This window comes from Corvus moneduloides, chromosome 18 (genome assembly GCF_009650955.1).
Source record: "Corvus moneduloides isolate bCorMon1 chromosome 18, bCorMon1.pri, whole genome shotgun sequence".
Taxonomy (NCBI): domain Eukaryota; kingdom Metazoa; phylum Chordata; class Aves; order Passeriformes; family Corvidae; genus Corvus; species Corvus moneduloides.
Genome location: NC_045493.1, coordinates 1920733 through 1941599, shown reverse-complemented (window position 1 = coordinate 1941599; position 20867 = coordinate 1920733). Strand labels below are relative to the sequence as shown.

At 58.6% G+C, this 20867-nt stretch overlaps 1 protein-coding gene across 4 annotated transcripts in view; it reads right to left on the bottom strand.

The window, feature by feature from the left end:
• The window catches only part of NOS1 (nitric oxide synthase 1), a 69360-nt gene that overhangs the window by 40204 nt on the left and 8289 nt on the right, over positions 1-20867 (bottom strand). For 2 of the 4 annotated variants that reach the window (XM_032128232.1, XM_032128236.1), the window contains exons 1-2: positions 14388-14718; positions 1219-2325 (exon numbers count right to left, since the gene is read on the bottom strand). In XM_032128232.1, the coding sequence (XP_031984123.1) occupies positions 1219-1937 (719 nt within the window). In that variant the 5' untranslated portion in view covers positions 1938-2325; positions 14388-14718. Of the gene's footprint in view, positions 1-1218; positions 2326-11681; positions 11747-14387; positions 14719-20867 lie in introns of those variants that run through there. The other 2 variants (XM_032128235.1, XM_032128234.1) reach the window with 2 other exon arrangements.

Here is a 20867-nt window from a genome sequence, read left to right as displayed (position 1 = left end):
GCGGGAGCTCAGCTGTGGCTGGGAGCCCACGGGGGGGACCCCGCTGTGGCTCTCCCCTCTTGTTTCTGATCAAGAAAAATGAACACGTTTTTTATTTTTCCCCCTTTTCCTAAGAAGCGCCTGCGGCAAGAGAACTTGGAATTACAGAGAACTCGAAATTACAGACCTTTCCGTGGCTGAGCCACGGATCTCCAGCTCCAGCAAACCCTCGGGGCTTTTCCAGCCCGGTCGATAAGCGAGGGCGGCCACAACCTGCTGCAGCACTTGACGCCGCTAAAACGTGTTTGGGGACTCGGGGAAAAGCAACAGGAAAAGGCAACCTATGGGTGCTAATGAACGGCCAGGAGCAAAGGGAGCTGGTACCGAAAAAAATCCAGCTACGAACAACAGCTTTGTAAAGCAGGAAGGGCTCCGGGGGCTGCTCAGGGAAACGCTGGGGAAAATCGGGAGCTGTCCCACTTCCGCCTCTTCAAGAGAGCGGGGGACAAGCGTTGTCCACGTCCCCACCCGTGCTCACAAGTGCTGGAAAAGCGATGTGGCTCTAGGAGGAGCAGAGGCAGATCTATCCTGGCGTTTCAACAGGGATTGGCCCTTCCGAGCTCTCCCTGAAAAGCTTTTCCCCCCTTCCCAGCAGGCTGGTCCCGCTGCCCTTGCCCTGGCTTGGCTTCAGATGGAGCTGGACCGGGGCTCCCCTCTCCTCTCCCAAAAGGTTTGGAAACTCATTTCTCCTGGGAAGCGCCGTGCCCTGCCAGTCCAACCTTCCTGCCTCCTCTCCCGCAGTTCATCCAGGTGGATTTCTACAGGAGAGCTCTAAAGCAGGACCACCAGGATAGGAATACCATGGACCTTATTTGACAGGTGGGGAAACTGAGGCACGGGATTTTGCATCAACTTGAAACAATTGGGATTGAGAACACGGAGCAGAAATTTATCCCAGCCCAGCCCGTGATCCGCCACATCCCACAGCTCAGCTTTCCATGAGACCTTATTCCTGCTCTCCCCAATTTCCCGTGCTTACACCTTTCTTCCACAACCTCCTCCCAATTTTTCATTCATCTTCCCCTCATCGACCACTTCCCCCTTTTCCGCATCCCTGCCTCTCCATCTCCACCCCGCTGTGCCAGACAGCACCCAGCTGGGCAGAGGCGCTCACCAGCACCTCGGGGAGCCAAAACCAGCACGTTTCACCAAAGGTAAAAAATGTATTTAGGGACCTACCAGTCCACCTGGACTTCTATATCCCGTGTCTCTACCTTGGAGGGCGCATCTCCATCGCTGTCCTTACTGCTGCTCTTCAGCAGGTCCAGGACGGGCTCGATTTCTTTGAGCAGCTCATTGTCTTCCACGCCGCCGTTGAGACAGGAGTGACCACAAGCCCCGTCCTTGCCCTTGCCGGCGTCCGGCCCTTTGCTGCCGGGAACGACGCCGTTAACGTGGACCATGGGCTCCACCTCCTTCCCCGTTTCCCTGCTCCACAGGGAGCCCATGGCTGCTGGCAGTGGCTGCTCTTTGCTGGGGATGCTTGGGTTGGACAAGTCAACCGCCTTCGGAGCCGGGCACAGGGGTCTGGTGACACGGATGGTTTTGGGCGTCCCGTCACCCGTGAAAGTGGTCTCCAGGTGAGTGGTGAAGCCCTCGGGGCCGCGCAGGATGAGGACCACGTAGGTCTCGGAGGCGATGCTTCTCAGGATCTCCAGCGCCGTCTCATAGCTCATGTCCACCAGGGGCCTGCCATTGACGGCTAAAATGATGTCCCCAGCCTGGATGAGGCCACTCTGCTCGGCAGCCCCTCCCCGGATCAGGTCAGAGATGATGACGGGCGGTTTGCTGACGCGCTCCTTCACCAGGAAGCCGAGGCCGCCCACCTTGCGCTTGAAGAGCCTCACCGAGATGACGTTGGGCTGGATCTGCTGCACGCTGAGCACATTCTCTTCCATGGCAGCCCCCTCCTCCAGCCTGCACCCCAGGACCTCAACACCCGCTGGGCGCAGGGGAATTCGCTGTCGGAGACGCTTCCCAACGCCGGGGTGGGAAGGGGCAGCTCTGGCTTTTAAGGAGCTGGACTCACTGGAAAGCTCCCCTGGGCTTCGGCTGCAGGGCGGCTTTCTGCGGCATGCTCGGTGGCACTGCTCTCGGAACAGGAGAAAACAGGGAATGTCACCCCTGGGAAGCCAGGCTAGGGGCAGAGCAGGCAGGGCTGGGCATCGCGTGGAGTGGGAAACATTCCAGCTTCCAGTCAGCCGCTGGTCCTGCGCTGGGCAGAGAGGGGGAGGCAGCCCGCTCGCTTCACCGGCATCCCCGCCGACGGTGCGCGGGCTCCTTTATCTGGAAAGGAGGGGGAAAAAACAACAAAGGAGGGAGAAAAGTGAGGCAGGGCAGGTGCCAAGTGCCTGCTCAGCGCGGGGCTCGGCACGCCACAGGCACCCCATCCCCACAGATGCCACCCCCCGGGCGGCGTTTGGGAGCCAGGCTGCAGCCTCGCAGCGCTCCGGGCTTTGTTTCCTCCACCTCCCCCTGCGAAAATCGGCACCATCTGTTCGGCGGGGGCCGGGAGGCGCGGGGGGAGCGGGGGAGCCCCGGCGAGGGCCGCTGGGCACGGGCAGTGCTGGGCAGCCTGGCTCGGACACTCCCTGCTCTGCCCACCCTGCGCGGCTCACGAACAGGTGGAGCCGCGCGGAGCTCGGGGGCGATTTCTGCCGGCTGAGCATCCCCGTCTCCATGTGTTCTCCAGAGCCTCCAACAAGCTGATGGGTGAGAACCAGGCAGGGGACGCGCACCCCTGCCCGGGAGGAAACCTGTTCCGTACGTGCTGTCACTCCGAGGTGGCTTCAGGAGCAGGAGCAGCAGCCACGAGCAGAACGAGGGAGCGGAAGAGGCCTCTCAGCTCCCTCTGAGTTAGGAAAACACTTCCAAAGGCAGCTGCTTTTAAGGCTGGCTGCAGGGATCACCGCCCAGCTCCTCCTCTCCCCATATTTCCAGCCTGGCACGGAGAGAAGGAGGCATCGCTCGCACTCCCCCGGGCCCAGCCCCGCCATCCGGCTCCGAACTGTTCCCACACCAACTGCTTCAGCGGAGGGAAACCATGGCGTGGAGAACACGCAGGGAGTTCATCCTGCCCTCGGGAGAGCCCCGTGCAGCTGGGCACGGCTGTGAACAGCCCTGCAGGGCTCGGGGAGTCACATCCCATTGACTCCTGATGGGACCCTTGTTCCTACCCGGCCACGCTCGGCTTCCATCACTTCTGCTCGCGAGCCCTCCCCGCGCTCCCCTCGCGTTTCTCAGATGCTCTGGAGAACGTTTCTCTCTCCAGGACTGTGCCCTGACACTTTGCATCGAGCCAGCACCTTCTTTTCTTTTCTTTTTTAAGACTGAGTTTTGGGCAGAGAACAGAGGGAACTTGGTCTGCTGGAGGCACTGACATGGCAAGGAAAGCTCTTCTCTCTGCCCGCATTCAGGGCAGCATCTGCACCTTCAGCCCCACTCTCCCTCCAGCTCCCGCATGGGACAAACGGGGATCTGAGGAGCAGGGCGGTGACACCAGCGCCGCTTGGGCACTTTAATCCCCATGTGAGGAATGTTGCTCACCCCAGGCTGGGCTTTTTACCGGCGAGTTAGGAATAAAACAATTTGAGATCCATGCCCCAAACCCATGGGTTTAACCCCTGTGGCCCTTCCCCTGCTGTGACTCGGCCCCGCAGAGCAGCAGCAGCAGCTTGAAAAGGGTTAAATGCCACCGAGTCACAGCGTCAAGAGCTAATTAACGCCCTAATTGCCAGGCTACTTGCTGCAAATGACACTGGATCAGGACCCCGGGATGGGCTGTGCCCCCTCCCAGGGCTCGGGCAGCAGGGCAGGATAGGGAGGGTCCGGCTTTGGGGAGGAAAGCGGGAATTTGCTTCTACCCGACAGATCCTGTTCCTCTCCTTCCACCCCACCTCTCCATCCCTTCCCATTCCCGACCCCGCTTGCACAGAGAGACCCCAGCCGAGTCTTCCCCTCTTTCCCAGGCTCTTTGGGAATCACAGGAGCAGCCCCCTCCTCCCTGCCAGGGTCTGATTTTCCTGACCCCACTCCCCCAGCCCCGCCGCAAGGTGACCGCCACCCTGACACGCAGGCACGGCACTGAGTCACACAGAAACTCATTCCCAACGCCTCGCCCGACGCCGAGGTGGGGACAAAGGTGGCTTTGGAAGCAGCCGGAGCGCCACGGGAGCATGGAATGCCAGCTTCCTGCGGCGGGCCAGCCCCGCTCTTTGCCCGGGATTCGCCACCGGCAGCGCAGCGCTCCAGAATTCCTCACCCTGGGCGAGGTCTGTGCCCGCATCGTGCCCGTCCCAGGGGGCACAGCCCTCGTGGGCACGGCCTGGCACGGGTCCCCGTCACCGCCAGGCGTTCCTAGCCGCGCACACGGGCAGATGCTGCACAGCTGGAGGGGACCACGGATGTCCTTCAGCCCTGCTCGACCTTACAGAGGGACTTACTCGGCTCGCTGGAAAGAGCTGCGGAACCCCGGCGTTCAGTGCCTTGCTCTTCTCCCACCAGGATCATTCCCAGCTATTTCCAGGGAAAAGCTTGTCATTTTTGTGTCCCTGCAGTCCCAGGGAACACCGGCACTTCCAGGTGCTCACTGTTCCCTGTCCCCAAACCCACCAACACCTCAGCATTCCTTACAAAAGGGATGAGAAGAAAAAAGCAGATTTTAAGTGCTACCTCAGCACCCATCCAGGGATTTGTCCTTTTTCCCTGCTGCTCCTCAGAGTCAGGAAGGCCAGAAAAGGGCCAGAAAGGAGAGGGACAGGCAAGGAGAGTGAGGACAGCCAGGGGCTCTAAGCCCCTCAGCCTCCTGCTCCTTTAGGGAATAGCTGGATAAGGATTTTCGCAGAATCATGGCATCATTTACGTTGGACAATTATCTTAAGATCGTTGAGTCGGATTATTTTCCAGCTGGAAAGTCTTGCACAAACTCAGACTGGAGAGAGGAGGGAGAGGGAGAAGTTCAGGGAGGTGCGAGGCACCTGGGAGCGCTCGGAAGACTCCCCCAGTGAGGGTCGAGGCTCTCCCATCCCAGCTCCTGGCGTGTCCCAGGTGTGATTCCAGAGGGGACACGCTTGGATGGAACCCAGACAGTTCAACCCTGTGGGGGGCTGAGCTGTGCTGGGCTCTGGGAGCCCACAGATTCCCAGATCTCCCTCCCAGCACCACGAGGACTCTGATTTATGGACCCCAGAGCCAGGTCAGACATTGAAAGCTGCTGGAGATGTCAGGTCTAACTCCTTAAAACAGCGAGAGGAGCGCACTGAACGGGGTTTCACTGGGGTGGGAACACTTGTTTCACCCCAAAGGACAGCCAGGAGATGGCAAATCCATCGGCAAAGCCGGGCTCAGCTCCCTGTTGGGACACCCTGCTGGAGTAAAACTCCAGGGATGGTGCCATCCCACCCCTGCCTCAGTTTCCCTGCCCTTTCCAAAGCACAAACCCCACTCAAGCGACGGGAGAGCAACAAACCCTGCAGAGGGGCAGCACCCCAGGCAAGCCTGAACCCCGATCCCGACACCGATTCCTGGGAACATCCCCCCTGTGGAGGCTTTCAGGGAAGAGCAGCAGAGCAGGCTCCCCTCCAGCAGCGACAAACTAACCCCACGAGAAGCTCCTTGAGCTGCCAGACAACATTCCAAGAACAAACTCCGGCACAAAGGTTAATGGGATGATTTGATTTCCAAGGCGAAGTGGATGAGAAGTCAGTCCTGGGGGCTTTAACACAATCTCCTTGTTCTGCCAGGCTGTGCCAGGCTGGGCCGTGCCCAACGCCAGCCCCTCGCCGCAGCCACCCGGGCTGCCCTCGGCCTCACGAATCCATTTGGAGCCCTGTTTTCCCGGTGATAATGGCTCCTGGATCCGCGTGCCAGCTTTAAATGGGCACCATTGTCCTCTTTAATTAGTTTTCGTGGGATTTATAGCGCTCGAGGAAGAACCCCGGCGCTGATGGATTTATGCCCATTTAATTTTTACGACCCACGGAGCATCGGTGGATGGGATGAGGAGCGCTGGGATGCAACATATGCACAGTTCCTGTAAACCTGCGTGGCTGCGCCGCCGAAAATGGAACATTCCAGTGATTCCCTGGCAGGCAGCTCGCCGGTGCCAGCAGTTCCGTGCTCCATCCCTGCCCGGTGTCCCCTTGTCGTGGCCCTTTAATCCTGGGAACCCACAATGTTCCTCCAGCGCTCTCTAATTACCCACCTCCCCCCAGCCCTCCCAAAATCCACCCAGGATGGGCGAGCACCTTTTCCCTTCGAAGCCAAACAATGGCTCCGCTTCTCCCTTCCCATTCCCATCTGGCTGGGAATCATTATTCCAGCTGGGCTGTGACTTTGCCCCCAATAAACCTGATTTCCACCCAGGAGTGACCGGAACGAGGCACTTTGCCATCTGCGCACCGCCCCGGTGCCAGTGCCCGCTGACCTGAGCTGGACACCAGCAGGCTCCGCAAGGACGCTGCCAAAGGGATGCAATGCCAAGGCCTCCACCCTGGAGACCCCCTCATGTCTCCACCAAAACCATCCCTGTTCCTGCAGGAAGGGCAGTTAATCAAATAAATCCTTGCTTCTGGTGGAAATAAATCCACGGCCAGTCCCCGAGAGGCTTCATTGGCCTCTAATCAGGGAAACAAACTGGAAAACAAACCACTGCTCTTTGCTCACGGCCACATTGTGGGGACAAAGCTGCCCCAAAGCCCCAGGACCTGCACCTTTACCCAGCTCCTGGGATGGTTCGGTGTCCATCCCCACTCCAGAGAGTGAAACAGCCAAGGAAAGCCCAGCCCTGATGGCACAGCAGCCACTGGAATTTCCAGGCAGCTGAAATGATCACTGTACATCCCTTCCAACACAAACACCCTATTTTATCCAATCCTATCCCATCCCATTCGGACCAGCATCCTGAACACTCCTAACCATGGAGCGTTGGAGGAGGCAGAGCCACCCCAAAACCTCCCTGTGATTTACTGGAGCCCCCCTCACCCCACTCCCCTTCGCCCCATCCGACACAACCCGAGCAGAACCGCCCGAAATGCATTTTAATGTTGCCAAGACAACTGTGTTGACAAAAATCCCCTTTTTTTTTAGCTGCCAGAACCGGGGTTTTGTTGTAATTTGGAGTTCAGGGCTGAGCAGATTTCTGCACCACGCCTGCCATTCCTCTTTTGCTGTTTCCTGCAATATTTTCCCGGCTCCTGTGGTGTGCGGCTCCAACGGAATTTAGATAAAAGCGTCAATTCTGCCGCTCGCCCCATATCAAACTGATGTTCTTATTAGGGCTTGGCCCATCTGTAAAACCTCGATTCTGCCACCATCAATTTTCTGAGAGGCTGAGAATTACACCAGTGACTCCAGTGTGACAAATTGGAGCAGTGTTAACACACCGCCACTTTGTCCTGGAAGACAAAATAGGTAGGGAGGAAATAAATGAGAAAATGGCACTTGATGGATGGTCTGGCAATCCAATCGCAGCACGAGAGGGGAATTGGGGCTCCATTTAGGAAAAAAACAAAGAGAAAGAAAATTTAAAAATCACAGCAGGTTGGCTGGAGCTGTAATAGCTCCGGAGCTGCCAGCCGGCATCAATAAAGTCAGGGACGGAGCTCCCGGCTCCAAGTTCATCCAGGAATAAACTCCTGGATCTTTTCAGCTACTCACGTCCCCTCCTTTGCTGCTGACACCCCAAAATCCTTCTTGCACGGCATTAAATTTTCCAGCAAATCCTATTGCCACTGGTTTTCTAAGGAGTGACTCATGTCCCTGGTTAAAACCCTCGGGAGAAGATCGGGCTCCTCACGGCACAAGCCCCCAACCCCCAGCCAGATCCCGGTGGAATTCTGCCCCTGAGACAGCTCTGGGGTTTCCTGAGCGTGGTCACCACCCCTCTCCAACGCGGGACGGTGCGGGATTCCTCATTCCCCCACGGATGGATCCAGCACACGCAGCCAAGGCAGAGCTCTCGCCCTCTTTGCCTCGGCATCCTCAGGGATGTGCCAGGGGAAAATCGAGGATGATTTGTTCCCCCGAGTTCCTGTCCATGCTTTGCACTAGCACTTGTTGCCATAGTACCAACCACGGTGGTGAAGTTCTCCAGGGGCCTCCTGGGACCCGTTCCTTGTCCTACAAGGGCTCTGACTCTAATTCCGGCAGGATTCAGGTGGGGAGACGACGTGGAATTTTCTGCCTCCTGGATTTTGCTAAAGGGGCTGCCGGTGGGAGAGAGGCCGTTCCTCGGAAGCAGCAGCAGCCACATCATCCTCACCCCACCAGGGGTTTTTCCCCTTCCCCATGGGACAGCTCCTTTGGCCGAAGCAGCCCCAGCCCCTATCCTAAAACAGCTTTTCCCTGTGCCACGAGAGAGGATTCTGGTTGCTCAAGCCCCTGCTCCTCACGGCTGCCATTTGGGGCAGGCTGTCACCCCAGGGCCAGCTGGGAGGTGTCCCAGATGTAGCCGTGCTGCTCCACTTTGCTGCCCCTTGGGGACGAAGGATAATCCCTGCTCGGAAAACACTGAGCTCCCCTGCTTTTGAAAGCTGGGAAGAGCCGCACGTTTCCAGCACGTCTGGAAACACAAGCCTGAAACTCTGGAAAATGGGATTAAGACAAGCCTCCCCTAGAAGGGCATTGCTAGATCTTGTTATCATTTCGGGATCGTCACGGAGAGGAGAAGCCACGGAAAGCGTCTCCTTGGCACCATTGCCCCCGTTTTCATAGGGACACACACAGAACCCGCAGCTTTCCGCGCTCCACATCCAGAGCCACCATCCTGGTGACATCTGGGCTTCCCACAGCCACATCCCGAGGCAGACCCCACGGAGGGTGACAGCCCAGGGTCCCTTATCACACACGGCCCATCAGGGCTCATTTGGAACGAGCGTGATTTATCCAGCCTCAGCCAGACAGTGGCTCCCAGGCCTCTTCAGGACACAATACATTTATTTTTGGAGGGATCAGATTGCATCTATAGATTTGATTGAATGCACAGATACGACCGACCAGAGCAGTGGGAGTAGAACAAAGGCATCTGAGCTCCGCTCGGAGCCGCCTCTCCAAGCCGGCTCCTCGTTATCGGGGCTGGGTATCTTTAGGGAAAATTTTATGGTATCAACAAGTATCAAACAATATCCTCGTTACTCGGGAAAGGTAAATGCTAATCTGTGCGAGCTGAGCTCATGTGACTTATCAGTTACTAAAAATAGTTGTTTTCAGGCACTGATTTAGGGAATCTGGCAGATTTCCTAAGCCTTTGTACAGACACACCACTGAAACGGAAAAGACAAAATACACAAGCAAAGCAGCGGGGCGGGGGAGGGAGGGAGGAAAGATCTGACAGGGCCAAAATGGCCCCGAGGGCGAGGGAGGACCAAGCCCTCCCCATGAGCGGCCACACAACGTTAATTCCAAGTGAGGATTCCAAGGAGGATTCAGCCCAAACCCCTCTGCCTAAGATGGCCTCTCCCTCACGGCCGTCGCGCTGGCAGAGGGAATAAGCAGAATCCAGAGGGCACCAGGAATTGTCCCTCTCCTGGGCTCCAGAGTGGGGGTGATGCCTCTCCCAGAGCGGGAGTAGGGAATTGCCCCCTCCAACCCCACGGCCGCGGGGGAAGCGGCTCCGCACCGGGAGTTTGTTTGCAAACATCGGCGCGTTTCAGAACTGCAGAGTCTGTGCCTGAGTTTGTGGCGTCTTTAAGGAAATATTCTGGGAAACACAAGCTGGGAGGAAAGAGAGGGAGGAGGAAATCGCTGATGCAAACCTGAATTCTTTAAATAAGGCTTCCCCACCGGAGACCTTGAACAGAAAATGATAACCGACAAAAGGTGCGGGTAGAAATTGCCGGGTGAGCGGTTTCCCCCCCTGCTCCCAAAGCCTCCCTGCAGCGTCTGTGTGATCATCCCTGTAGATTCCCGTCTGCCAGAGCCACTGGCACTCGGGAATGTGGGTGAGGAAGAGGAGCTGGTGTTTAAAGCAGCCGAGCCCCCGGCCGCTGCAGCTGCCCCTGCGATCTCCCCGTCTCCCGCGCCAGACAGCCCCTGCTCCCCCGGGAAGGAAGGAAGGAGACGCTTCCCCTCCATCTCGGTGAGAGGCGGATCCTCTCCTCGGGGACTCGGCAGAGCGTTGTCAAGTCGCCTGCCAGAATTCCCTCCCGACAGTCATAACTTGGAAGCGTTGGGAGAAAATGTCCGCGCCTGGGCTGTGGGTGCCCGGGGAGCCGAGGCAGGGACCCGGCGCAGGACGGGGCAGCGCACACCCACCCCGGCACCAGCTGTTCCAGATGTGCCTGCACAAAGATCTCTTTTCCCTCTGCTTTGCCAGTGAGAACCAAAAGCTTTCGGCTGCAAACCCAGCCGAGGCAGCCACAGGGCGAGCGGGGTTCGTCGCCTCTGATCCCTGCGGCAACAGCTCCCGCCCGCATTCCCGGCTCATCCAGAGCGACCTTGGTGTGCAGGCGGGCAGAGGGAAGGGGTAAGATCCAGACTGAGTCCCCGCTCTGCCTAAAGGACAGGAGCCAGCCATCAAGAGGACACCCCGAGGGCTGGAGCCTCGCTGGGGACTCTCTTCCCCCCCACCCGGGCTGAATGGGGGTCTTGCTTCCACCCCAGCGCCCCGGGGACAGCGGGGACACCCTGGGGACAGCTGGCACATCCCGGCCCCCAGGGACAGGGCAAACAGCGAGGGCAGGACGTGGCGTGAGCCACTCCCCAGCCCAGCACGGGGCTTGGTGGCATCTGCAATCCCAAGCTCTCCCCGTCGGGGTCCGGAGGCTCGAGGGCCGCGGCGCTCGGGGCGGGCGGCGGCGGCCGCAGCGTTCAGCACCCGGGACAGCTCTGGCGAGGCGGGGAGATCGGCTCATCCCCCCGGGACACCGCCGCTGCCCCGGGACAATGCCTCCCGCCCCCAAACCGCCTTCTCCCGGGAAACGGCATCCCCGGGGAAAACTGCCCTCCACCCCGGCAGGCGGAAATTCTGCGGAAGCTGCCCCCTTGCCCTCCCCATAAACGCCCCTGCTAATCCCACTTCGGAAAACCGCCGCTCCCGGCGCCCGCCCGCCCCGGCCCCGTTCGCTGCCCTCCCCGGGCAAAGTGCCCGCTGACCCGGGCTCGCTGCCCGCCTGCCACGCCCGCACTCCGTCCCCGTGTCCCTGCCTGCCCTCCCCCGGCCCGGGCACACCGTGTGCCCTCCGCCGGTGCAGCCCCCTCGCCCCATCCCAACTTGCTGCTCCGAGTTGCGGGGGAGGGAGGCTCTGGTTCCCGCAGCCGGCTCAGCGAGGCCACGGGGCGAGCCGGGCTCGGAGGCGCTGGAGGAACTTCGCGGGGTGCTGAGGGACCGGGGGGGACACCCACAGCGTGTCCCGGGGGTGGCGGGCGAGTGGGAGCCGCTTCTCGGCGCGGCCACCCGGAGCAGCAAAGCGGCTTTCACCGGGCAGGTCCCACGCGTGTGCCCCGCTCCGCAGAGCCCGGCCGCCCGCACCGGCAGGGCTGGGGTCCCGCTGTGCCTCCCCTTCCCCCGGCCAAGGGCACGGCGGAGCGGCGAGGCCCCGGTGCCCGGAGGCGGCGGCGGCGCTTCCGACGGGGCGCACGGTCCCGCAGCCCCTGCAAAGTTTCCCGGAGAAGCGGCGCCCGGCGCGGGGCTGGGGGGCACCTACCGTGCGGCGGAGAGGAGCCGTGCCCGGCCCCGGCCCCGCGGCCGGCCCCGCATCGCTCCCGGCGGCTCGGCACGGACGGAGCCCGGCGCGGCGCTGGACTCGGCAGGGCTGGCAGGGGGGGAGCCAGTCCTCGCTGCGCCCCTTTATCCCAGCATCACCGAAACGAATCCGCTTTGACGTCCAACCAGGGTTTTTATGGGTGTGGAGCGAGCCGGTGCAGCCCTCATTAGGAGCCACTCTGCTCTCCAAATCATACATCTTTTATATAACCTCATTTCCAGCGGGGCTTTTCTTCCCCCTCCCTCCCTCCCTTCCCTTGCCGGGGAGCATCGCCCACCTCCCCCCCAACTCCCCCACCAATTAAGGAGCTCAGAGACACCCCCCGGGCCCCACTTGTTGCTCGCAGGCTCCGCTTCACCCCCCGCGGGCCTGACTCAGCCTGCCCCGGGCGAGTGGGGGGCTCTGCCTGCCCCGGGGGGAACGGAGGGGCTGAGAGGTCCCCAGGTCCCTGCCCAGCCCTGCTGCAGCCCCCCACATTCCTGCTCCCAGGCAGGTTATGCTGCAGAAAACCCCTCTCTTTTCCTGCCAGCAGGAAGCCCCCCGTGGCTGCTCGGTGCCCAGGGCACACACCACCATTCCTTTGGGATCGTCCCAGCCCGGATCCAGGCGGCTCTGGGACAGCCTCAGCTGCCGGAGCTGCCCCTGGGCTGCACACGTGGCAGAGAACAAAGGGTCTCCTCACCTCATTTCCCCTCCTGACTCTTTATCTGCCCCCAGCACGGCCCAGAGCAGACCCAGGCTTGACATCAGTCTCGAGCCTTTGCGATTGTGCTCATTCCCATGGTAACAACAAACACACAATTATAGATATATAATATTATATAAACCGAGCGGGCTCTCGGGCAGGGGTGTGAGCTTCACCTGTTTCCAGCCTCCTCCCAAACCCAGGAGACAGCTCCCACTGGAGCAGGGAGAGGTGTCCTGAGCCTGGTGAAGACGCCCAGCCCGTGGGTGCCCGGCAGCTCCGGTGCCACCCAGCCCGGGCAGCCCCAGCGCCTCACCAGAGGCAGGCAAACAACACACGGCACAGCGGGCGATCCAATTACAGAACTTCCCACGGCGAGGGGGGAACGGAGCGGCCCCGCTCCTGCCCGGCGCACCAGGAGCTGTGCAGAGGTGGAGAGGACGGGCAAACGCAGCAGCGGAACTGGGGCTGCCTCCCCCGTTCCGCCCCTCCTCACAGAGACCAGGCTGTAGCCCCCCATTAGTCTGGGGCTAATGAAAACGCGATCCTGCCTATTTAGGGCCAGGAGGACTCATCTAAGAGCAGGGACATCTGCTCTGATCCACCGGGCAGGGAACGCTGCCCCGGGCAGCGAGGAGTGGGCACACACCGGTGACAAAGGACTTCGTGACCCAGGCGCAGGCTGGCAACGGGCAGCTCAGCCTGGGCTGGGAAAAGCCCAAACCCTTCTCCTTCCAGGGCTCACAGCTCGGAGCCTTAGAGCTGCAGGGCGCTGTGGGCTGGTGATGGTCAGGGAGGCTGGAGCAGTTTTCCTGGGATAGGGGTGCGGGCGGATGCAGGCGCACGCAGGGCTGGTGCCTGTGATGTCGCCTGTTTGAGGGGACTCTGCACCGCCAAAGCCACCCCAACACACGGCACGGGCTCCGGCCACCAGCACCTCCTGCTCCTCCTGCCAGCGAGGCAGATCCATCAGAGGAAGCCAAGCGCTGACCCAGGGGAGCAGAGCTCCCCGTGCCGCTCCGGGACACGGCTTTGGAAGCGCAGCTCTCCCACCCACCACCCTCGGCGGGATCCCAGCCCAAGAACCAACCCAGAATCCCAGGGAACAGAGCCCTGCTCATCCCTGGGCCACATCCCCACAGGGCACGGCAGCGCCTCCTTCCCCCCGGGAAACCGAGTGGGACAACGCTCGGTTTGGGATCATCTGGAGCTTTGCTGCTGCCCGGAAATCCGGGTGAGCCAGGAGCGAAGTGTCCCTGCTGGAAGGGAGCCGGCGGCCTGTGCGTGTCCTGTGCTCCCCCTGCGCCAGGGAGGAGCCCCAGGTAGCCGTTCCCTCCAGCTGGAAGCCGTGAGTCAGCCGGGAAGGGAAGGCTTGGAGGCTCATAAACAACTGAGGAGGCAGAGGTTGGGCTGTGAATAGGGAAGGTGGAGCGAGCCCCTCCCCAGCACACCCGCACCAGCGAGCCCCTTCCCGACACGGCTGCCGGTGCGACAGCAAAGGGCTGCACCTTCCTCCCTCCAGCAAAAAGCGCCTGGGGACAGGATTTCTCCCCAGGGAACGTGTCCCTGTCGTCCCGCCTCATCCCCCTTGGGCAGCCCCAGGGAGCAGCCCCCAGCTCTGGAGAAGCCCCCCCATTCCCAGCCCAGCCGAGCCACTCCCGTCCATACAAGTTGCTTCCCCCTTTCCCACAGCTGGGAGCAAATTCAAGCGGCGCTGCCTGGCGAGTTGTCCTCCAAAACTGCTCGGGAGAGGGAAGAGCCGCCTCCCTGCCCCTCACAGCGCTGCTGCCCGGTTCCCCCTCTCCTCTGGAAGCCGCTCAGCGCCGCTCGCTGCCGGCCATATGCTGCCAGAGGTTAGGGATAGAAACCAAACATAAACCCAGCATTTAACGCCCAAGTTTCCTTCCCACCCCGCCAATCTCGCTCTTCCCCCTCTCCTGCCGCCCTTCTCCCTCACCCACCTCTCTCTGGGGACCGTGCCGAGGAGCTGGAGCTGGATCCCTCAGCCGGAGCTCCCAGCCCGCTGGGATCCGCCGGGAATGTGCCGCTCAGGATGCTCGGCTGTCCCTAAGATCCTCAGGAACCCGTGGCCTCGGCACGGATCACACACACAATCTCCCCGGCAGCCGCGGCTCGGGAGTTACTGGGCTGCTATTTCCACGCGGCTGGAAATGCGTGCGGGGGATTAAAGCCCGCGGACTAAAGCAAGGGCTGAACATATTTGTACTAAAGCTTTCGGAGCCGCGGAACCGCGCGCACACGCGCGCACCAGCTGATGGGGGGTCTGGCACTGCCAATGCGGCGATTTGGGACAAATCCCAGGATTGTCTGTCTGTGCTCCAGTTTAGAGCGAGCGCCGATGCTGGGCTTTGCCTGGAGGTGGCAGTGAGCCTTCGCTCTTTCCTTTTCCCCAGCCCCCGGCACAGCCTGGGAAGTCCCGGGCGCTCTGCCGGGCTGGGGAAGGGTTGCTGTGACCGTCACCACGGCTGGGAGCCGCTGGCCCCTCCGCAATCCCCTCTTTGCGGGCTCGGGGGATTCTCTGGCATCGTCCCCCCTGCACGGGGCAAAGGTCGGGGGTTCATCAAAGCCAGGTTTGGAGCAAAACTGGGCTTTGATCAAATCCTTAAAACCTGGGAGTTCACGGCCAGGGCAGCTCGCTTTTGAAACATCCCGGGGCCAGCTCCCAGCTTGTCCATCCCCGTGACATTTTTGGGGTGGGAGCTCTTTGCCCCCCACTTCCAGAAGCTGTCACAGCCCTCTGCGACCAGGCGGAGCTGTGACAACGAGAAATCCCCCAGCACAAAGCCCAGTATCCAACAAGACACCTGCAAACCCCACCAAAAGCCAGTTTTATGTCCCAAACCTCGCCGCCCTGGGGGGTCAGAGTTGGGAAACGCTGCTGGAAGGATTCCTCGGGAGCTCCTCTCCCCCTGCCGAGGGCACGAGGTGGGCGATGAAGGGCGATCTCTCTCTCTCACACGTGGGCGCACACGCACGCAGCAAATCTAATAAAAAGATATTAGTCCGAGAGAATTTGGCTCCTGGCATTCAACTATCTCGAGCTTCATACAGACACCAAAGAAATGAGATTATGGGAGCACACAAACAAGAAATTCCAGGGGGATGAATTCATGTTTCATCGCTGTTACAGGGCGGGGAAGGACCCGTCTGTCTTCCCTCGCGTTTCTTTTAAAATTCTACTTCAAAATACGAACCCTCTCCCTTCAAAATCACATTTCCTCCAGCCCCAAGCCCCACCACCTTCCCATCAAAACCCGAACTGCTCTCATTATCATTTTAAGGACGTGCTGAAGGGCTGACAAACGCCCCAAAGTTCAAGGACTCCTTGTAAACCCGGGGTGTAATTCAGATTTTTAAAAAACCCTGCTTTAAAACCTCGCCTGGCAGCCTGAAAAGGGGCTCGAGACACTCCTTGGTTATTCAGATGCAAACCCTGTTTTGAAGCACAAGTGTGTGAGCTGAGCCATCCCCAGCAGCTGGAATTTCGGGGCAGATGCTTCGCAGCAGCAGCAGCAGCAGCAGAGCTCCGCGGCTCCACTGGAATCAGCAGAATCGAGATCATTAAAGCCAGCTAAAACCAGCCAGTTCCCAGGATTTTGTGCCATCTGAGTCCCTATTTCCAGCCCGCTCCTTTTCCAGTGGGATCGGGCCCCCCGATCGGCCCCTTTGTACCTTTAGATCCGTTCTTGGCATAGTTGCAAACCAGGAAAATCACTCTCGAGTCAACCTTAAACAGGAAATTTAGAGATTTAAATTAGTGGGGGTTTTTTTCCCAATGAGGTGACACATTTCTGAGGGCTGTAGGTTAAAGACTCTTTTGAAAAGCTCCAAATCCTTAATCTGAAGTGAAAAGTTCTCACTGGAGGACCTCGGGGTGGGTGGTGACGAGCGCAGGAAAGGGCCCCGCGTCAGCCGGGGCTGTGGGTAAAAAGGGCCGGGGAGGAGAGGCGAGGGCTGGAGCAGCCTGGCGAGCCTGGTAAGGCAAATCTGCACAGCCCTCGCTGCAAAAACCAGCACAAAGCAAACCCAAAAGCACGGGAACAGCTGCTGCCGAGTCCTTCGTTTCTAAAGAGGAGCAAGGAGGCAAAAATAATAGGACAAAAATAATCCACCCCGCAGCAGCAAAGCCCCTCGGTGCAGCCCCGCAGGGTGGGGGTGGGAGGAGGCTCCAGTTCCCTGCTCCCACCTCAATAAAACAGGGAATTCAGGCACCCCACAGGGAGGAGAGAGCGGTGAGCCCCTCCTGAGGGCAGGGTTAGGTGGGATTTTGGGAAGGAATTGTTCCCTGCGAGGGTGGGGAGGCGCTGGGATGGAATTCCCAGAGAAGCTGTGGCTGCCCCTGGATCCCTGGCAGTGTCCAAGGCCAGGTCGGAGCACCCTGGGATGGTGGGAGGTGTCCCTGCCCATGGGAATGAGGTGGGCTTTAAGGTCCCTTCCCACCCAAACCATTCCATGATTCCATATCCTGGCTTCTTCCAGCCGGGATGGAGCAGCAAAGAGCAAGGAGAAGGTGACGGGGGGGAAGGTGAATCCCAGCCCCAAATACAGCCCAGCAAAATAATAACAATAATGACAATAACAACAAAAAAGCCTTGAGTGAGGCTCACCTCTAACTCAGCCCCGTTTGGCTGATTCCAAACAGCTGCCGTGGATCTTTCCCAGCCCAAATCCCAAAAAAAAAGGGGGGACAAACAAGAACTCAAGAGACAAAGCTGTGGGAATTCCCCCCTTTTCTTCCCTAAACCTGACAAAAACCCTCTGCTCAGCCTTCCCACCAACTGAGGAGAGGTTTGCAGGTGCTGTTCCAGGAATTTGGATTTATTTCTGGCACGGCTTTTATGGGATACTGAAACTGCTGGAATCTGAAGGTGTTTAACAGCTCCTTCCCAGCCAAGAGAAGGAAACCCTGTCCCAACCCACTCTGCTTTGAGCCAACAAACGCCAGCCCGGCCAGGAGAGCTCGGCACAGAGCCCCAGCAGCAGGTTTGGATACGCCAGGCCCCAAAAAATATTTTAAAACTCAGCATTCGGCTTTTTGGCCACCTCCAGGCACAGCTCAGGGGTTCACCTGGGAGAGGTTCAACAGCCAAATCCCACCCCATGTGCAGCCCCCGGGACTCCAGGCTCCTGGGAGCAGGACTGGTCCCAGTTATGGGGGGGAACTGGGGCTCAGCAGCTCACTGAGGTCACCCCGGGAGCCCCTCCAGCACTGGGCACCCCATCCCTGCGCAGGGTTGGGATCTCTAATGAGGTGGATGGAGATTTTGTCCAAAGCATCCCTGACATGCCCTTGTGAGATCCCACGGGTGGATTTCAGCCCAAATCGCAGCTCCCTGTAGTTATCCCACCCATTCCAGCCACCCTCTTCCCACAGCTCCCAAACCCATCCTATTTCTGAGGTCTCCCATTGAATTTAGCGGGATTTGTCAGGATGAGGCAGAGGGATAAAGCCCGGCTGGATGCGCCCTGCTCCCATAGGAAAGGGACACCAAAGGGATCCCCAAAAAGAAAGTTCCCCAAAACCTTCCAAAATCTTGGTGCTGTTGGAGAAGGGAGATTGTGCCTGTGTTTAAAATCCGGAGGATTTCCCCCTCTGGATACATCCGCAGGGTGGTGGCAACTCCACCAAGGGTGGAAGTGCTGCCCAGAAATCCCAAACAGCTGCTTTTGGGGGGGACTAAAAGATGTTTTCCTCCAGCCATGGATAAATCCTAGGCAGGGAGAGCATTCCTGATCCCTGGAAGTGTCCAAGGCCAGGCTGGACGGGGCTTGGAGCACCCGGGATAGCGGAGGGTGGGTGGAACGGGATGAGCTGTGAGGTTCCTCCCATCCCAAATCATTCCATGACTCCATGCTGGGCACGCACAGATCTCCCCGATCCCACTGCCCGGACCTGGATCCGGGTCAGTTCGCCGCGGGAGGAGGTGAAATCCTGGGATATCCTGGCTCTCCATGCCAGGAAAACACGGCAGGGGCCCCACCTGGTTTGATTTCCAGGCTTTCCTTGCACCTTAACGCCCTCCAGCTCTTGGGGATGGCTCATTCCAGGCTGGAATATTCCTGGGGAAAAGCCTGGGTGGGAGGGTGGAGCCCCACAGGCTGGACAGACCCAGCCCCACAATGTTTTTCTGGAAGAATCAGGAACAGGAGGGAGGAGAGGTGCTCAGGAGAGCCAGCATCCAAACCACTCCATTTTTAATTAATTTTATTATTTTATGTTATGTTATGTTATTTTTTTTATTTTTTAATTTTATGTTATGTTATGTTTTTTATTTTATTTATTTTTTTATTTTATGTTATTTATTTTATTTTATTTCATTTTATTTTGTGGGGTTTTTAAATGTTATTTTATGTTATTTTATTTTATTTTATTTTATTTTTAAATTTTATGTTATGTTACTTTATGTTTTTTATTTTATTTTATTTCATTTTTATGTTATTTATTTTATTTTATCTCATTTCATTTCATTTTATGTTTTTTTAAAATGTTATTTTATGTTATGTTATTTTATTTCATTTCATTTCATTTCATTTTATGCTTTTTAAATGTTATTTTATTTTATTTTTATTTTTTTCTGTTATGTTATTTTTAGCAATGTTATTTTCCCCTCCTCATCCCAGGGCGTTTTGCAGCAGGAGCAGCTGATGGGCTGGAAAAGGGCTGGCAAGTTGGGAGTTGCGAGGTGCCCATCCATGCAGCCCAGGGGAGGGATTGGAGGTAAAAATGCAGTAAAACGGGAAAAACAACCTCACAAATAACCAGGCCAGCCAAGCACTGCCCCATGAAAGGCTGGAAAACAACCAATTCCTCCCCAGTTCCCATTTTAAAAATGGGAAGCAAAGGATCAGGGTCAGCCCCCAGCTTCGCAGCACCCCCGGGGCCGAACTTCCAAGGGAAAAATAAAAATATCCCAGCACTTCCCTGTTGTTCCTCACGTGGCTGCTGGATGAGAGGCAGAGCCCAGGGGTTCCATGGGACCACCAGGAGCAGGGGGAGGCTGGCAAACTCTCACCCCAATGGAGCAGCCAGAGCACGAGGAGCCCAGCCTGGGGCTGCCAAACCAAAGCTCCTGTTTGCCGCCGAGAGAGACAAAATCCGAGCGAGAGAGACCAGGAAGGAAAGGAACAAACCCCGGACACGACCGGGATGGAGCAAGAAAGGGGCTGGTACAAAATGCTGGATCTCTCCCTGCTCCTCGGGCTGCACGGAGCATTCCCAGCCCCACTCTGCTCCCCAGGGAGGCTTCGCACGCCAGGGTGAAAAGAGACGGATTTGGGAATCCATCGGGGACACCCGCGAGCGGATGGGGGAGGGAGGGAGGGAGGGATGTGGGAATGGCAGAGACTGGGACTGCACTGGGGCATCGCTGGGACCAGTACTGGGACTGTGGGAGAGATGCATCCAGTGGGATCCCAGCACCGGGAGGACCTGGAGCTGCTGGAGGAGTCCAGAGGAGGCCACGGAGCTGCTCCAAGGGCTGGAGCCCCTCTGCTCTGGAGCCAGGCTGGGAGAGCTGGGGGTGCTCATCTGGAGAGGAGAAGGCTCCAGGGAGAGCTCAGAGCCCCTTCCAGGGCCTAAAGGGGCTCCAGGAGAGCTGGAGAGGGACTGGGGACAAGGCATGGACGGACAGGACACAGGGAATGGCTTCCCAGTGCCAGAGGGCAGGGCTGGATGGGATATTGGGCAGGAATTGTTCCCTGGGAGGGTGGGCAGGCCCTGGCACAGGGTGCCCAGAGCAGCTGTGGCTGCCCCTGGATCCCTGGCAGTGCCCAAGGCCAGGTTGGACATTGGAGCTTGGAGCAGCCTGGGATAGTGGAAGGTGTCTGGAATGGGATGGGATTTAGGGTCCTGATGATCTTTGAGCTGGCCCCAATCCCTGCCCTGGATTTTCACCTGAACCCCCCAGTTTGCCCAGGCCAGGGGTCACATTCTCCTCTGCCCTGGCCTCACTCCAGTGCCAAAGGTGTCCCAGGGAAGAACCGGGACAGGATCGGAGCTGCCCCAGCCCCGAGTGATGACCACACATCAGGAGGCTGCTGACTTTTCCCTGCTGAAGTTACAAACCAGAATAACCCCCTTTGGACGCCTCTCGGTGTTAATTCCACTCTCCCACAAAGAAATCCCTGCGTCTCCAGAGGCTGTTCTCCGTGTCTCCCTGTTTCCCCTTCCTAAGAAGCCTCTCCCACCTTCTCCAGACTCTGGAGTGATAACACCACCTCAGAGGTGCTTTTCCTGCTCTCAGGGTCCCATCCTGGGACATCTCAGGGCAGCCTCTGGCCCGGAGCTTCTCTCCCAGGGTGCAGGAATGAGCCACAAGAACCAGAGCTCCTCAAACCTTCGGTGAAACCAAGAGAGAGGAGGCTGAACCAGGCTCCCCCTCCTCTTTTTCTTGCTCTCTCTTTATTTTTTTCCTTCTTCC